Source organism: Dendropsophus ebraccatus, chromosome 1 (genome assembly GCF_027789765.1).
Source record: "Dendropsophus ebraccatus isolate aDenEbr1 chromosome 1, aDenEbr1.pat, whole genome shotgun sequence".
NCBI classification, from domain to species: domain Eukaryota; kingdom Metazoa; phylum Chordata; class Amphibia; order Anura; family Hylidae; genus Dendropsophus; species Dendropsophus ebraccatus.
In genome coordinates, this window is record NC_091454.1 from 231,335,929 (window position 1) to 231,353,687 (window position 17,759).

The 17,759-nt window shown below is 54.8% G+C and overlaps 1 protein-coding gene across 1 annotated transcript; it reads right to left on the reverse strand.

The window, feature by feature from the left end:
• Positions 1–3,884: 3,884 nt before the first annotated feature.
• On the reverse strand, positions 3,885–9,643 carry LOC138771104 (cornifelin homolog B-like). Its single transcript, XM_069950602.1, has 3 exons — positions 9,520–9,643; positions 4,483–4,652; positions 3,885–4,360 (listed from the first exon to the last, which is right to left on the reverse strand). The coding sequence occupies exons 1-3, from the start codon at positions 9,635–9,637 to the stop codon at positions 4,181–4,183; spliced, it is 468 nt and encodes a 155-aa protein (XP_069806703.1). The 5' UTR covers positions 9,638–9,643; the 3' UTR covers positions 3,885–4,180.
• Positions 9,644–17,759: the final 8,116 nt, after the last annotated feature.

Below are 17,759 nucleotides of genomic sequence, written 5' to 3' on the forward strand. Positions count from 1 at the left end.
TACGGTGTTGTCTATATTGTAATGATGATTTGGGAAAATACACTGTCCGGGCTTCAAACCTCTGTATGTATGGGGGGTCCGGGCTTCAAACCTCTGTATGTATGGGGGGTCGGGGCTTCAAACCTCTGTATGTATGGGGGGTCTGGGCTCCATGCCTCCTGTATGTATGGGGGGTCCAGGCTCCACGCCTCCTGTATGTACGGGGGGGGGGGGGGGGGGGGTCCGGGCTCCACGCCTCCTGTATGTATGGGGGGGGCGGGCTCCACGCCTCCTGTATGTATGGGGGGTCCGGGCTCCATGCCTCCTGTATGTATGGGGGGTCCGGGCTCCACGCCTCCTGTATGTATGGGGGTCCGGGCTCCACTCCTCCTGTATGTATGGGGGAGTCCGGGCTCCACGCCTCCTGTATGTATGGGGGTCCGGGCTCCACGCCTTCTGTATGTATGGGGGTTCGGGCTCCACGCCTCCTGTATGTATGGGGGAGTCCGGGCTCCACGCTTCCTGTATGTATGGGGGTTCGGGCTCCACGCCTCCTGTATGTATGGGGGTCCGGGCTCCACGCCTCCTGTATGTATGGGGGTCCGGGCTCCACTCCTCCTGTATGTATGGGGGAGTCCGGGCTCCACGCTTCCTGTATGTATGGGGGTCCGGGCTCCACTCCTCCTGTATGTATGGGGGAGTCCGGGCTCCACGCCTCCTGTATGTATGGGGGTCCGGGCTCCACGCCTCCTGTATGTATGGGGGTTCGGGCTCCACGCCTCCTGTATGTATGGGGGAGTCCGGGCTCCACGCTTCCTGTATGTATGGGGGTTCGGGCTCCACGCCTCCTGTATGTATGGGGGTCCGGGCTCCACGCCTCCTGTATGTATGGGGGTCCGGGCTCCACTCCTCCTGTATGTATCGCGGGTCCGGACTCCACAGTTCCTGTATGTATGGGGGGTCCGGGCTCCACGCCTCCTGTATGTATGGGGGGGTCCGGGCTTTACGCCTCCTGTATTTATGGGGGGTCCGGGCTCCACGCCTCCTGTATGTATGGGGGGTCCAGGCTCCACGCCTCCTGTATGTATGGGGGGTCCAGTCTCCACACCTCCTGAATGTAGGGGGGGTCCAGGCTCCACGCCGCCTGTATGTATGGGGGGTCCGGGCTCCACGCCCCCTGTATGTATGGGGGGTCCGGGCTCCACGCCTCCTGTATGTATGGGGGGTCTGGGCTCCACGCCTCCTGTATGTATGGGGGTCCGGGCTTCACGCCTCCCGTATGTATGGGGGGTCCGGGCTCCACGCCTCCTGTATGTATGGGGGGGGGGGGGGTCCAGGCTTTATGCCTCCCGTATGTATGGGGAGTCTGGGCTCCACGCCCCCTGTATGTATGGGGGTCCGGGCTCCACGCCTCCTGTATGTATGGGGGGGGGGGTCCAGGCTTTATGCCTCCCGTATGTATGGGGGGGTCCGGGCTCCACGCCCCCTGTATGTATGGGGGGTCCGGGCTCCATGCCTCCTATATGTAATGGGGGGGGGGTCCGGGCTCCACGCCCCCTGTATGTAATTTGGGGGGTGGTCAGGGCTCCACGCCTCCTGTATGTAATTTGGGGGGGGGTCCAGGCTCCATGCCTCCTGTATGTATGGGGGGGTCCGGGCTCCACGCCTCCTGTATGTACGGGGGGGTCTGGGCTCCATGCCTCCTATATGTATGGGGGGTCTGGGCTCCACGCCTCCTGTATGTAATGGGGGGTCCGGGCTCCACGCCTCCTGTATGTATGGGGGGGGGCTGGGCTCCATGCCTCCTATATGTATGGGGGGTCTGGGCTCCACGCCTCCTGTATGTAATGGAAGGGTCTGGGCTCCACGCCTCCTGTATGTAATGGGGGGGTCCGGGCTCCACGCCTCCCGTATAGGGGTCCGGGCTCTAGTGAGATTGGAAATATCATGTATAAGACTTGCCAGCCACTGGAGCTTCTTCAAGGATTCTCCACCACAAGACGATTCTGTAGATTCTATGTGCGTCTGTCTGGGGGGGCCCAGCACATGAAGGGGTGGCCGTAGATGGAGAATCAATGGCCACAACAGGGATGGGAAACCATTGGCCCTCCAGCTGTTGCAGAACTAAAGTTCCCATCATGCCAGGAGGAGGAGGACCGATGGTCCCCATTAGAGATGAGCTTGAGAGCCATCGCTCAGCATTTGATTACCTGTGGCTGAAAAAGATGGAGGCCGCTCTAGGGAGTCCCTGAGAACATGGGGCATGAAATAATCACCGAGATCTGCGGCTCCTGGCACTGAGACTCCTGGCACTGCGGCACCTGGCACTACGGCTCCTGACACTGAGACTCCTGGCACTGCGGCACCTGGCACTGCGGCACCTGGCACTACGGCTCCTGACACTGAGACTCCTGGCACTGCGGCACCTGGCACTGCGGCACCTGGCACTGCGGCTCCTGGCACTGAGACACCTGGCACTGAGACTCTTGGCACTGAGACTCCTGGCACTGCGGCACCTGGCACTGCGGCTCCTGGCACTGCGGCTCTTGGCACTGCGGCTCCTGGCACTGCGGCTCCTGGCACTGCGGCACCTGGCACTACGGCTCCTGACACTGAGACTCCTGGCACTGCGGCACCTGGCACTGCGGCACCTGGCACTGCGGCTCCTGGCACTGAGACACCTGGCACTGAGACACCTGGCACTGAGACTCTTGGCACTGAGACACCTGGCACTGCGGCACCTGGCACTACGGCTCCTGACACTGAGACTCCTGGCACTGCGGCACCTGGCACTGCGGCTCTTGGCACTGCGGCACCTGGCACTGAGGCTCCTGGCACTGCGGCACCTGGCACTGCGGCTCCTGGCACTGCTGCTCCTGGCACTGAGGCTCTTGGCACTGCGGCTCCTGGCACTGCGGCACCTGGCACTGCGGCTCTTGGCACTGCGGCACCTGGCACTGCGGCTCCTGGCACTACGGCTCCTGGCATTGCGGCTCCTGGCACTACATCTCCTGGCACTGCGTCTCCTGGCACTGCGGCACCTGGCACTGCGGCTCTTGGCACTGTGGCACCTGGCACTGCGGCTCCTGGCACTGCGGCTCCTGGCACTACGGCTCCTGGCACTGCGGCTCCTGGCACTGCGGCTCCTGGCACTGAGGCTCCTGGCACTGAGGCTCCTGGCACTGCGGCTCCTGGCACTGTGGCACCTGGCACTGAGGCTCCTGGCACTGCGGCACCTGGCACTGAGGCTCCTGGCACTGCGGCTCCTGGCACTGCGGCTCCTGGCACTGCGGCACCTGGCACTGAGGCTCCTGGCACTGAGGCTCCTGGCACTGCGGCTCCTGGCACTGAGGCTCCTGGCACTGCGGCTCCTGGCACTGAGGCTCCTGGCACTGCGGCACCTGGCACTACGGCTCCTGACACTGAGACTCCTGGCACTGCGGCACCTGGCACTGCGGCTCCTGGTACTGTGGCACCTGGCACTGCGGCTCCTGGCACTGCGGCTCCTGGCACTGTGGCACCTGGCACTGAGACTCCTGGCACTGAGGCTCCTGGCACTGAGGCTCCTGGCACTGAGGCTCCTGGCACTGAGGCTCCTTGCACTGCGGCACCTGGCACTGGAGGAGGCGGAGTCGACCATCACTACCATCTGCACATAGATCCAGAGGTGAGAAGAAACGACACGGAGGAGACAGACGCCGGGGTTACAGTCACTTTATTTTAAGTAGAAGATGAACAGATGGGGTCATGGACCTTACACAGAAGGAAACGTGTGATGTCACCCTACAGAGCCTTGTATGAGGGGCGGAGCCTGTGATGTCACCCTACAGAGCCTTGTATGAGGGGCGGAGCCTGTGATGTCACCCTACAGAGCCTTGTATGAGGGGCGGAGCCTGTAATGTCACCCTACAGAGCCTTGTATGAGGGGCGGAGCCTGTGATGTCACCCTACAGAGCCCTGTATGAGGGGCGGGGCCTGTGAAGTAACCCCACAGAGCTTTATGCAAGGTCTCCTAGAAGCAGGCTGTAGGGAAGTGTTCTCGGTCTTGGGGCAGGGGTGTAGGTTCTAGAAGTGAGAATTGCCTTTGGTTCTGGATCTTCTTCATGGACCAGCTCTTCACCTTGTGCTCTGTCTTCTCCGGAGGCGGCCATCTTGTAAGCTGGTTGGGTTTCCTTCTTGTTGGGGTCCTCCTGGGGGGGGGCTAGTACTTTGGTTCCTGATAATAACTTGGGGTTTGCACAGTTTGCACCAGGGGGACAGGAGTCATGTGGGCGGTGACGAAGCTGACTGGCTGTTTCCGCTTCTTGATCTCTCGCGCCATCTGGCACCAGGTGCAGCAGTAACAGCAGCAGACAGTGCAGCAGTCGTTACAGATGGAGCCCTGAGGGGGAGAGGAGAAGTCAGTGACACCCACCACACCCTGCAATGTTACAGACAAGGGTCACATGACCTAACGCTCCCTCCCCGATCCTCCGACCACCAGAGGTCGCTGCAGGTACGTACCGGGATCTTGTAGCGCTCTCTGAGGGCCGCCCGCATGGCTAGAGATACACTGGGGACATTCAGGTTATAGCCGATCCAGCTGCACTCCAGCAGGGGGAGACACAGGCACTCCCCAAAGTCACTGGTGGTGGCGCACTGGAAGCACTGGAAACACCAGAAACCAAAGCAGCCTGGGAAGAGAGGACAGAGATATAGCACTCAGATCTACTATAGACAAGGGGGCGGGGACTGTGACTACCTCTATACACAGGATATACAGGGGGCGGGGCTGTGACTACCTCTATACACAGGATATACAGGGGGCGGGGCTGTGACTACCTCTCTATACACAGAATATACAGGGGGCGGGGCTGTGACTACCTCTCTATACACAGGATATACAGGGGGCGGGGACTGTGACTACCTCTATACACATGATATACAGGGAGCGGGGCTGTGACTATCTCTATACCAGGGGCGGGCTGGGCCGGGGGGCAGGGTGGCATCTGCCCCCCGGGCCGTTCTTCCCCACTTCATTGAAGGGCCGCACAGCTGTCACTCACTGACAGCTGGTTGAAGGTCTCAGGGCCGCCCTGCAGCTTCTTGCCTCCCCAGCGCTCTTTTCTCTGTCACCTAAGAGCGCTGAGAGGCCAGGCTGTATTGCGGGCCACCGCTGAAGCTCCGCCCCCTCCACGCCGTCAAGCCCCGCCCCCTTAGCAGACCCCTATACTTTTAACTAAAGCCTATGAGGCTTATAGTTAAAAGTAAACTGCTGCACCTTCTCCCTCCGGCCACTAGGGGCCGCTCTGTCCCCCCAGCTGTCACTACTACAGCCTGGATAGAGGAGCCGGAAGACAGAGAAGATGGTGGTCTGCAGGGAGCCAGGTAATTACTGGAGCCTACAGAGCAATCCCTGCAGCCCCCCTATCCCTCCCCACACACAGCATCCCCTGCAGCCCCCCATCCCCACACACACACAGCATCCCCTGCAGCCCCCCATCCTCCCACACAGCATGCCCTGCAGCCCCCCATCCTCCCACACACATAGCATCCCCTGCAGCCCCCCCTATCTCCAAACACAGCATCCCCTGCAGCCCCCCTATCCCTCCCCACACACAGCATCCCCTGCAGCCCCCCTATCCCTCCCCACACACAGCATCCCCTGCAGCCCCCCATCCTCCCACACACACACACAGCATCCCCTGCAGCCCCCCATCCCCAAACACAGCATCCCCTGCAGACCCCCCTATCTCCAAACACAGCATCCCCTGCAGCCCCCCTATCCCCCCACACACAGCATCCCCTGCAGACCCCCATCCCTACACACACAGCATCCCCTGCAGCCCCCTCCATCCCCCCACACAGCATCCCCTGCAGCCCCCCCTATCCCCAAACACAGCATCCCCTGCAGACCGCCCTATCTCCAAACACAGCATCCCCTGCAGCCCCCCCTATCTCCAAACACAGCATCCCCTGCAGCCCCCCCTATCCCCAAACACAGCATCCCCGGCAGACCGCCCTATCTCCAAACACAGCATCCCCTGCAGCCCCCCCTATCCCCAAACACAGCATCCCCTGCAGCCCCCCCTATCCCCAAACACAGCATCCCCGGCAGACCGCCCTATCTCCAAACACAGCATCCCCTGCAGCCCCCCTATCCCTCCCCACACACAGCATCCCCTGCAGCCCCCCATCCTCCCACACACACACAGCATCCCCTGCAGCCCCCCATCCTCCCACACACACACAGCATCCCCTGCAGCCCCCCCTATCCCCAAACACAGCATCCCCTGCAGACCCCCCTATCTCCAAACACAGCATCCCCTGCAGCCCCCCTATCCCCACACACACAGCATCCCCTGCAGACCCCCCTATCTCCAAACACAGCATCCCCTGCAGCCCCCCTATCCCCACACACACAGCATCCCCTGCAGACCCCCATCCCTACACACACAGCATCCCCTGCAGCCCCCTCCATCCCCCCACACAGCATCCCCTGCAGCCCCCCCTATCCCCAAACACAGCATCCCCTGCAGACCGCCCTATCTCCAAACACAGCATCCCCTGCAGCCCCCCTATCCCCACACACAGCATCCCCTGCAGCCCCCCTTCCCCACACACACAGCAGCCCCCTTCATCCCCCCACACAGCATCCCCTGCAGCCCCCCCTATCTCCAAACACAGCATCCCCTGCAGACCCCCCTATCTCCAAACACAGCATCCCCTGCAGCCCCCCCTTCCCCACACACACAGCATCCCCTGCAGCCCCCTCCACCCCCCCCCACACAGCATCCCCTGCAGCCCCCTATCCCCAAACACAGCATCCCCTGCAGCCCCCCATCCCCCCCCACACAGCATCCCCTGTAGCCCCCCCATCCCCCCACACACAGCATCCCCTGCACCCCCCCATCCTTACACACAGCATCCCCTGCAGACCATCATCCCCACACACACAGCATCCCCTGCAGCCCCCCCTATCCCCACACACAGCATCCCCTGCAGACCCCCATCCCTACACACACAGCATCCCCTGCAGCCCCCTCCATCCCCCCCACACAGCATCCCCTGCAGCCCCCCTATCCCCACACACAGCATCCCCTGCAGCCCCCTCCATCCCCCCCACACAGCATTTCCTGCAGCCCCCTATCCCCAAACACAGCATCCCCTGCAGACCCCCCATCCCCACACACACAGCATCCCCTGCACCCCCCATCCTTACACACAGCATCTCATGCAGCCCCCCTCCACACACACAGCATCCCCTGCAGCCCCTCCTTCCCCCCCACACAGCATCCCCTGCAGCCCCCCCTATCCCCAAACACACACAGCATCCCCTGCAGACCCCCCATCTCCAAACACAGCATCCCCTGCAGACCCCCCTATACCCGAACATAGCATCTCCTGCAGACCCCCATCCCAACACACACACAGCATCCCCTGCAGACCCCCATCCCAACACACACACAGCATCCCCCGCAGCCCCCCATCCCCACACACACAGCATCCCCCGCAGCCCCCCATCCCCACACACACAGCATCCCCTGCAGCCCCCCCCCCCTCCACACACACACAGCATCCCATGTTTATTATTATTTTTACTAATAGGGGGTGCGCACATGAGGGGGCGGGGGAATTTCAACAGCAAAAGTGATCATGTGAAGGGAAAAGTGACTATGGTAAAAATACAGAAACCCCAGTTTCCCAGCATCTTGTATTGTACTCAGTGTAATGGAGGTCACCCAGCTTTCCCAGCATCTTATACCCAGTGGTTGGTAGCCTCGGGGAGATGCACAGTGAATCTATACTGTGCAGCTGAAAACCATATCAGCACAATTGTGCTCTTACCAAATATTACCCTCCCAACATCAGTGCAGGGATGGTGGATGATAACCCGGGCCTGTACTTCTGCCAGCAGCACAGTTTGGATAATGTCTCCAGCCCCTCTGGTCATTTGTGACCAGGGAATTCCTACTGCTCTGTGTGAAGGGGCCAGAAGTCTCTTTGGCAATGTAAGTCTATGGGACTATGATCCGTGTCAGCGCTGAGCCGTCCCATGGACTTATACAGGAAAGTGTCTTCCGACCCCTTCACAGGGAACAGTAGGAATTCCTTGTTTACAAATGACTGGAAGGGCTCAATGTGTTATCCGAACTGTGAGAACATTGCCGCTGGAGGAAGTATTGGAGTGGGTGGCATCTACCTTCCTCGCACTGATGTGGGGAGCGTAATAAAAGGTAAGGACCAGAGTGGTCCTTGAAGGATGGGCCGCTAGCCGGCTACTCATGGGCCACTGCTGTGTACCTGCCCCCCAGGCTAAAATGTGCCAGCCAGCCCCTGCTCTATACACAGTATATACAGGGGGCTGGGCTGTGACTACCTCTCTATACACAGTATATACAGGGGGCTGGGCTGTGACTACCTCCCTATACACAGTATATACAGGGGGCTGGGCTGTGTCTACCTCTCTATACACAGGATATACAGGGGGCGGGGCTGTGACTACCTCTATACACAGGATATACAGGGGGCTGGGCTGTGTCTACCTCTCTATACACAGGATATACAGGGGGCGGGGCTGTGACTACCTCTATACACAGGATATACAGGGGGCGGGGCTGTGTCTACCTCTCTATACACAGGATATACAGGGGGCGGGGCTGTGACTACCTCTCTATACACAGGATATACAGGGGTCGGGGCTGTGACTACCTCTCTATACACAGGATATACAGGGGGCTGGGCTGTGTCTACCTCTCTATACACAGGATATACAGGGGGCGGGGCTGTGACTACCTCTATACACAGGATATACAGGGGGCGGGGCTGTGTCTACCTCTCTATACACAGGATATACAGGGGTCGGGGCTGTGACTACCTCTATACACAGGATATCCAGGGGGAGGGGCTGTGACTACCTCTATAAACAGGATATACAGGGGGCGGGGCTGTGACTACCTCTCTATACACAGGATATACAGGGGGCGGGGCTGTGACTACCTCTATACACAGGATATCCAGGGGGAGGGGCTGTGACTACCTCTATACACAGGATATCCAGGGGGAGGGGCTGTGACTACCTCTCTATTTACAGGGGACGGGGCTGTAACTACCTCTATACACAGGATATACAGGGGGCGGGCTGTGACTACCTCTCTATACACAGGATATACAGGGGGCGGGGCTGTGACTACCTCTCTATACACAGGATATACAGGGGGCGGGGCTGTGACTACCTCTCTATACACAGGATATACAGGGGGCGGGGCTGTGACTACCTCTCTATACACAGGATATACAGGGGGCGGGGCTGTGACTACCTCTCTATACACAGGATATACAGGGGGCGGGGCTGTGACTACCTCTCTATACACAGGATATACAGGAGGCGGGGCTGTGACTACCTCTCTATACACAGGATATACAGAGGGCGGGGCTGTGACTACCTCTCTATACACAGGATATACAGGGGGCGGGGCTGTGACTACCTCTCTATACACAGGATATACAGGGGGCAGGGCTGTGACTACTCAGTGATGTCATCAATGGAGTTCCCCTTACATGTTCCCATGTCATCGCAGCAGTCGCACACTCCTGAGCTCCAGTCATTAGGTGACAGCTGAGTCACGGTTGTCACCGTCTGGGATAGCGCCACCGGCTGAATGGACACGGCCTGCATGATCTGTAATAGCAAAATGTAGACGTGAGGATGGGTGCTCAGTGCTGCCCCCTGTGCCCAGACCTGGAGAGTGGTCAGTGATGTCACTGCTGTTATTCAGCCCCGCCCCGTTAGTAATGTCACTGCTGTTATTCAGCCCCGCCCCGTTAGTAATGTCACTGCTGTTACTCAGCCCCACCCCCTGTTAGTGATGTCACTGCTGTTATTAAGCCCCGCCCCCTGTTGGTGATGTCACTGCTGTTTTTCAGCCCCGCCCCCTGTTAGTGATGTCACTCCCCCAGGACCTCAGCTGTTTGCCAGTAGTACACACATAGGACCCCCCTTCTCTTAATGCACTGGACGATCACAGCACATACCCCACTGTGCCGGGAGATAATTTACACAGTACAACACTATAGATGGGGGGGACTGGTGTACAGGGTCAGCAAGGAAAGGGTTACACCCAGCACTGACCCGGCTGCACTGAGCTGCTTATTTACACCGTACAACACTATAATAGAGGAGACTCAGCAATGACTGGTCTCCAGGTATACTGTATACTAGAGAGCAGGTGATGGTATATGGCAGTGACATCACCACTCTCCATGTTACTAACGACATCAGGTATAAGGTATATTATACACAATGTGACATCCCTCTACAGGTACAGTGCAGGGACATCCCTCTACAGGTACAGTGCAGGGACATCCTTCTACAGGTACAGTGCAGGGACATCCCTCTACAGGTACAATGCAGGGACATCCCTCTACAGGTACAGTGCAGGGACATCCTTCTACAGGTACAGTGCAGGGACATCCCTCTACAGGTACAATGCAGGGTCATCCCTCTACAGGTACAGTGCAGGGACATCCCTCTACAGGTACAGTGCAGGGACATCCCTCTACAGGTACAGTGCAGGGACATCCCTCTACAGGTACAGTGCAGGGACATCCCTCTACAGGTACAGTGCAGGGACATCCCTCTACAGGTACAATGCAGGGTCATCCCTCTACAGGTACAGTGCAGGGACATCCCTCTACAGGTACAATGCAGGGACATCCCTCTACAGGTACAATGCAGGGACATCCCTCTACAGGTACAGTGCAGGGACATCCCTCTACAGGTACAATGCAGGGACATCCGTCTACAGGTACAGTGCAGGGACATCCCTCTACAGGTACAGTGCAGGGAAATCCGTCTACAGGTACAGTGTAGGGACATCCCTCTACAGGTACAATGCAGGGAAATCCGTCTACAGGTACAGTGCAGGGACATCCCTCTACAGGTACAATGCAGGGAAATCCCTCTACAGGTACAGTGTAGGGACATCCCTCTACAGGTACAATGCAGGGAAATCCCTCTACAGGTACAGTGCAGGGACATCCCTCTACAGGTACAGTGCAGGGACATCCCTCTACAGGTACAGTGCAGGGACATGTAAAGAATACAATGATCCAGCACTTAGCGAAGAACGTTGCCTTTTATTTTTCCATTGCAGATAAAAACATGTGATACACCGTAGTGCAGGGACCCCACAGGAATCAGACGCGTTTCGAGCGCATGCGCACTCTTGTTCACTGATGATCCCACCCCACTACATTCCTTCCTTAAATACCCTACAATAGGGCTGGGCGGTATACCGCAAAAATACCGATACCGTCACTGGCGTCGGTTAACCGACTTCAACTTAGCCAGGACGGTAATTGCGGTATTTTTGTATTTTTATGTCCCCGCACCCGTCCTCTCAGAGCCCCCCGCACACACGAGCGGCCCGGCACGAGCGCTGCACGTCATGTGCAGGAACGCCAGTATCGGAGCGGGAGCTGGAGGAGCAACAGGGCTCAGGTGACAATGCCGCCCGCCCCTGTCTGCTCCAAGCGACCCCCCCCCCCCCCCCCCCCGTGCGCGCACCTCTCCGCCCTCTCCTCCCGTCCGGTCAGAGGCCCCGTCCTGCCGCATCTGTCCCGTCCATGTGCCCACCACCCGTCCGGTCCGGCGTCCCAGCACACTGAGGGGAGTACAGGTCAGCTGCTCCCAAGTGCTGCTCCTCCACCTTCAGCTCTGACATGGCCGCCTCCCTGCACACACAGGACAACGTGTGCCGCGCTCGCCGGCCGGGGGGGGGGGGCGCTCGGACAGGACTGTGCTGGTCCCCCCTCCCGGACCAGTCTCGTCCACCCGGCCGGCGAGCGCTGCACACGTTGTCCTGTGTGTGCAGGGAGGCGGCCATGTCAGAGCTGAAGGTGGAGGAGCAGCACTTGGGAGCAGCTGACCTGTCCTCTCATCCCCTCAGTACCAGTACAGGAGTGTAACATAGGAGGAATAATGGGCTGCAGCAGGCAGGATAACTTATAGCTGTGTGTGGTATCCTGCCTGCTGCAGCACATCCATTCCTCCTATGTTACTCTCCTGTACTGTTACTGAGGGGACTGCAGTCATACACCCCTGTCCGCCCCCCTATACAGTCATACACCCCTGTCCTCCCCATACAGTCATACACCCCTGTCCTCCCCATACAGTCATACACCCCTGTCCTCCCCATACAGTCATACACCCCTGTCCGCCCCCCTATACAGTCATACACCCCTGTCCGCCCCCCTATACAGTCATACACCCCTGTCCTCCCCATACAGTCATACACCCCTGTCCTCCCCATACAGTCATACACCCCTGTCCTCCCCATACAGTCATACACCCCTGTCCTCCCCATACAGTCATACACCCCTGTCCTCCTCCCCATACAGTCATACACCCCTGTCCTCCCCATACAGTCATACACCCCTGTCCTCCCCCCTGTATAGTCATACACCCCTGTCCTCCCCATACAGTCATACACCCCTGTCCTCCCCATACAGTCATACACCCCTGTCCTCCTCCCCATACAGTCATACACCCATGTCCGCCCCCCTGTATAGTCATACACCCCTGTCCTCCCCATACAGTCATACACCCCTGTCCGCCCCCTATACAGTCATACACCCCTGTCCTCCCCATACAGTCATACACCCCTGTCCACCCCCCTATACAGTCATACACCCCTGTCCGCCCCCCCATACAGTCATACACCCCTGTCCACCCCCCCATACAGTCATACACCCCTGTCCACCCCCCCATACAGTCATACACCCCTGTCCTCCCCATACAGTCATACACCCCTGTCCACCCCCCTATACAGTCATACACCCCTGTCCGCCCCCCTATACAGTCATACACCCATGTCCGCCCCCCTGTATAGTCATACACCCCTGTCCTCCCCATACAGTCATACACCCCTGTCCGCCCCCTATACAGTCATACACCCCTGTCCTCCCCCCTATACAGTCATACACCCCTGTCCGCCCCCCTATACAGTCATACACCCCTGTCCACCCCCCTATACAGTCATACACCCCTGTCCGCCCCCCTATACAGTCATACACCCATGTCCGCCCCCCTGTATAGTCATACACCCCTGTCCTCCCCATACAGTCATACACCCCTGTCCGCCCCCTATACAGTCATACACCCCTGTCCTCCCCATGCAGTCATACACCCCTGTCCACCCCCCTATACAGTCATACACCCCTGTCCGCCCCCCCATACAGTCATACACCCCTGTCCGCCCCCTATACAGTCATACACCCATGTCCGCCCCCCTGTATAGTCATACACCCCTGTCCTCCCCATACAGTCATACACCTCTGTCCGCCCCCTATACAGTCATACACCCCTGTCCTCCCCATACAGTCATACACCCCTGTCCGCCCCCCTATACAGTCATACACCCATGTCCGCCCCCCTATACAGTCATACACCCATGTCCGCCCCCCTATACAGTCATACACCCATGTCCGCCCCCCTGTATAGTCATACACCCCTGTCCGCCCCCCTATACAGTCATACACCCATGTCCACCCCCCTGTATAGTCATACACCCCTGTCCACCCCCCCTATACAGTCATACACCCCTGTCCGCCCCCCCATACAGTCATACACCCCTGTCCGCCCCCCTATACAGTCATACACCCATGTCCACCCCCCTGTATAGTCATACACCCCTGTCCGCCCCCCTATACAGTCATACACCCCTGTCCGCCCCCCTATACAGTCATACACCCATGTCGGCCCCCCTGTTTAGTCATACACCCCTGTCCGCCCCCCTATACAGTCATACACCCCTGTCCTCCCCATACAGTCATACACCCCTGTCCGCCCCCCTATACAGTCATGCACCCCTGTCCGCCCCCCTATACAGTCATACACCCATGTCCGCCCCCCTATACAGTCATACACCCATGTCCGCCCCCCTATACAGTCATACACCCCTGTCCTCCCCATACAGTCATGCACCCCTGTGTGCCCCCCCGTATAGTCATACACCCCTGTCCGCCCCCCCTGTATAGTCATACACCCCTGTCTGCCCCCCCCCGTATAGTCATACACTTCTATCCCTATGTACCTCCTGTATAGTAATACATCCCAATCCATCCCCCCCCCCCATATATTCATATGCACCTATCCCCCCTCCCCCCCCCCCCATATAGTTATACACATGTATTCCTATATGACCCCCTGTGTATACACATCCTGTAGAGGCTGTATACCTGTATATACACATCCAGGTCTCTGCTGAGACCCCCTAATAATGACAAATAGTAATAATGATAATTGACTAACCATGGATTGCTGTTCAGTTCTTTTTTTACTTTTTCTAATCAAAATATCGCCAGTTTGACATGGAAAGTGGGTGTGGTTTGCAAAAAAGGGGCGTGTCATAATTATCGTTGAATTATCGTTACCGCGGCTACATGTGCGATAAACCGCGATATTGATTTAGGCCCATATCGCCCAGCCCTACCCTACAACCAGGTGAATTAAATGACCGTGGGGGTGAATAAATGAACAGATGATGTGCTGTTGGTATTACCACCACTCTCAACACATACATTTACAAAATATATATACACAAAAGTAAACAATAAAAACACTTAAAGATGAACAGACAGAGAAATAAGAGACGGACACAATAATGATAAATAATAAATTTACACCTTATGAGAACACCCATAGATGAATACATGGAAAAAATGGATGTCAGAAACATCCATACAGCTTGAATAGTAGCAACATCTATTTTAATATGTATACGTACAAGCTGTAGAACCATGTATTCATCCTGCACAACTCCACAAACACACCTGTTATATACAAATAATTAAATGTTATGATCAGATGTGTGTGGACAGTGGAAAATGCAACAACTGATTATAAAGTCACCATTCCTAAATCGCTGTTCATTGCGTACTGTGTGAACAAGGGGCATATTCATGGACGTAACGTAGTTGAGATTACACATAGGGAAATAGAAATAATATATATATGTGTATGATGGAAACTAAAAGGGCAGCAAATGATATAAATAAAATTAATAATGAAATAATAACTCCCGACGCACATTCATGCCCTCAGGGGCACGTGTGCCCAACATAAATTGCCAAAAAGCTTCCCGGTCTCGTAATCGTTTGTGTATATCACCCCCTCTTGCCAAAGGTACAATTTTTTCAATGCCATAAATTACAAAAGATTTACAATTAGAATGGTGACAGTTGATGAAATGTAATGATGCACCTGATTTGTTTCTTATTGGATTCCCAGTAATGTCATTGAGATGTTCCAGTGCACAAACTTTTCATTTTCTGCTGGTACAACCAACATATTTGATTTTGCACAATGTACACTCAATGACATATACCACATGTGTGGAATTACAATCTATATGTTGTTTAATAGGAAAATGTCTGGTGTTGGAATTATTACAAAATGTACTGCAAACTTTAGCAAACGTACAGGTGCGGCACGGATAAGTGCCACACTTAAAGAAGCCAAGCCGTTGTAACCATGTCGGGGACCTTTTATCTGATAAGACCAAACTGGGAGACAGTATGTCCCCAAGGGTTTTGGCCCTCTTGGGGACGACTGCACAACCCTGAGCCAGTAATTCCGCCAACTTATCATCCTCCTGCAGAATGTGGATGTGTTTCTTAATGATGTATTTTATACTATCAAAAAACGGAGTGTATGTAAGTGACAGTACTGGTTGCAAGAATTACGCAAGATAGTGGCGCATGGGGTAAATTTGGGCATACTTAGTAACAAAGAATCAGATTACCTTATAGTGGAAAATCCCATCACCCCTATTATGTATGCACTACCGAAAACACATAAGGGGGTTTTACCGCCTCCCATGCGCCCTATAGTGTCCAGTACAGGGTCATTGTTGGAGAGACTCTCTGCTTGGCTAGATGGCTTATTGCAGCCATTGGTCAGGCGGGTTCCTGGTTACCTGCAAGACTCTAGGGATGTTCTTACATCACTTAGTGAGACCACATGGCAGCCAGAGTGGCACTGGCTGTCATGTGATGTCACGTCATTGTACACATCCATCCCGTGGTTGGTGGCTCTGCATGCCCTTCAATTTCATTTACAAAAGTATGGACAGTACACCAACGAACTTAATGAATTCATCATAGAGGTGACCTCTTTTTTGTTGAGCCATAATTTTTTCATGTTTGATCGCAAATTTTTTCTTCAATGTAGTAAGGTTTCGATGGGGGCTAGACACTCCCCCTCATTAGCTAACCTCACCATGTCTTTTTGGGAAGAACAATACATCTTTTCTGTGTCCAATCCTTTTTCTTCGTGTTTACAATGGTACGGAAGATTCATTGATGATGTCATCATCATTTGGAACGGAGATGAATCTTCCGTACCATTATTTTTGTCCTATTTAAATTCCAACAATTATAATTTGAGATTTACACATAATTTTCAGAAACATTGTATAGAATTTTTGGATTTACTGTTACAGGGATCACCCAACAATAAAATAGAATTTTCTACTTACCGCAAACCCATCTCAGGTAACACATTACTTAGAGCGGATAGCAATCATCCATTCCCGTGGGGGAAATGACCCGTATTAAGAGGAACTGTACCAATAGTGACATATTTGAGCAGGAGGTCTGCAATTTGGAAGATAGACTCCAAGCTCGAGGATATTCTAATTTCCATTGCAGTAGGGCACGGAATATAGTCATCAGGAAAGATCGTTCTACATTAATCCAATCTAAACACAAGCCACCAGCAAACAAACAACAACAAAAAAATTGCTCGAAACCAGTACTGTCACTTACATACACTCCGTTTTTTGATAGTATAAAATACATCATTAAGAAACACATCCACATTCTGCAGGAGGATGATAAGTTGGCGGAATTACTGGCTCAGGGTTGTGCAGTCGTCCCCAAGAGGGCCAAAACCCTTGGGGACATACTGTCTCCCAGTTTGGTCCTATCAGATAAAAGGTCCCCGACATGGTTACAACGGCTTGGCTTCTTTAAGTCTGGCACTTATCCGTGCCGCACCTGTACGTTTGCTAAAGTTTGCAGTACATTTTGTAATAATTCCAACACCAGACATTTTCCTATTAAACAACATATAGATTGTAATTCTACACATGTGGTATATGTCATTGAGTGTACATTGTGCAAAATCAAATATGTTGGTTGTACCAGCAGAAAATGAAAAGTTTGTGCACTGGAACATCTCAATGACATTACTGGGAATCCAATAAGAAACAAATCAGGTGCATCATTACATTTCATCAACTGTCACCATTCTAATTGTAAATCTTTTGTAATTTATGGCATTGAAAAAATTGTACCTTTGGCAAGAGGGGGTGATATACACAAACGATTACGAGACCGGGAAGCTTTTTGGCAATTTATGTTGGGCACACGTGCCCCTGAGGGCATGAATGTGCGTCGGGAGTTATTATTTCATTATTAATTTTATTTATATCATTTGCTGCCCTTTTAGTTTCCATCATACACATATATATATTATTTCTATTTCCCTATGTGTAATCTCAACTACGTTACGTCCATGAATATGCCCCTTGTTCACACAGTACGCAATGAACAGCGATTTAGGAATGGTGACTTTATAATCAGTTGTTGCATTTTCCACTGTCCACACACATCTGATCATAACATTTAATTATTTGTATATAACAGGTGTGTTTGTGGAGTTGTGCAGGATGAATACATGGTTCTACAGCTTGTACGTATACATATTAAAATAGATGTTGCTACTATTCAAGCTG

What these genes read in the sequence shown, in the direction of transcription:
- LOC138771104 (XM_069950602.1), bottom strand. Translation starts at nt 9,637, where the DNA reads ATGCAGGCCGTGTCCATTCAGCCGGTGGCGCTATCCCAGACGGTGACA. An exon ending in CTGCGATGACATGGGAACAT is followed by an intron (nt 4,653 to 9,519) that starts GTAAGGGGAACT and finishes CTCTCTTCCCAG; the next exon opens with GCTGCTTTGGTTTCTGGTGT. An exon ending in GAGAGCGCTACAAGATCCCG is followed by an intron (nt 4,361 to 4,482) that starts GTACGTACCTGC and finishes TCTCCCCCTCAG; the next exon opens with GGCTCCATCTGTAACGACTG.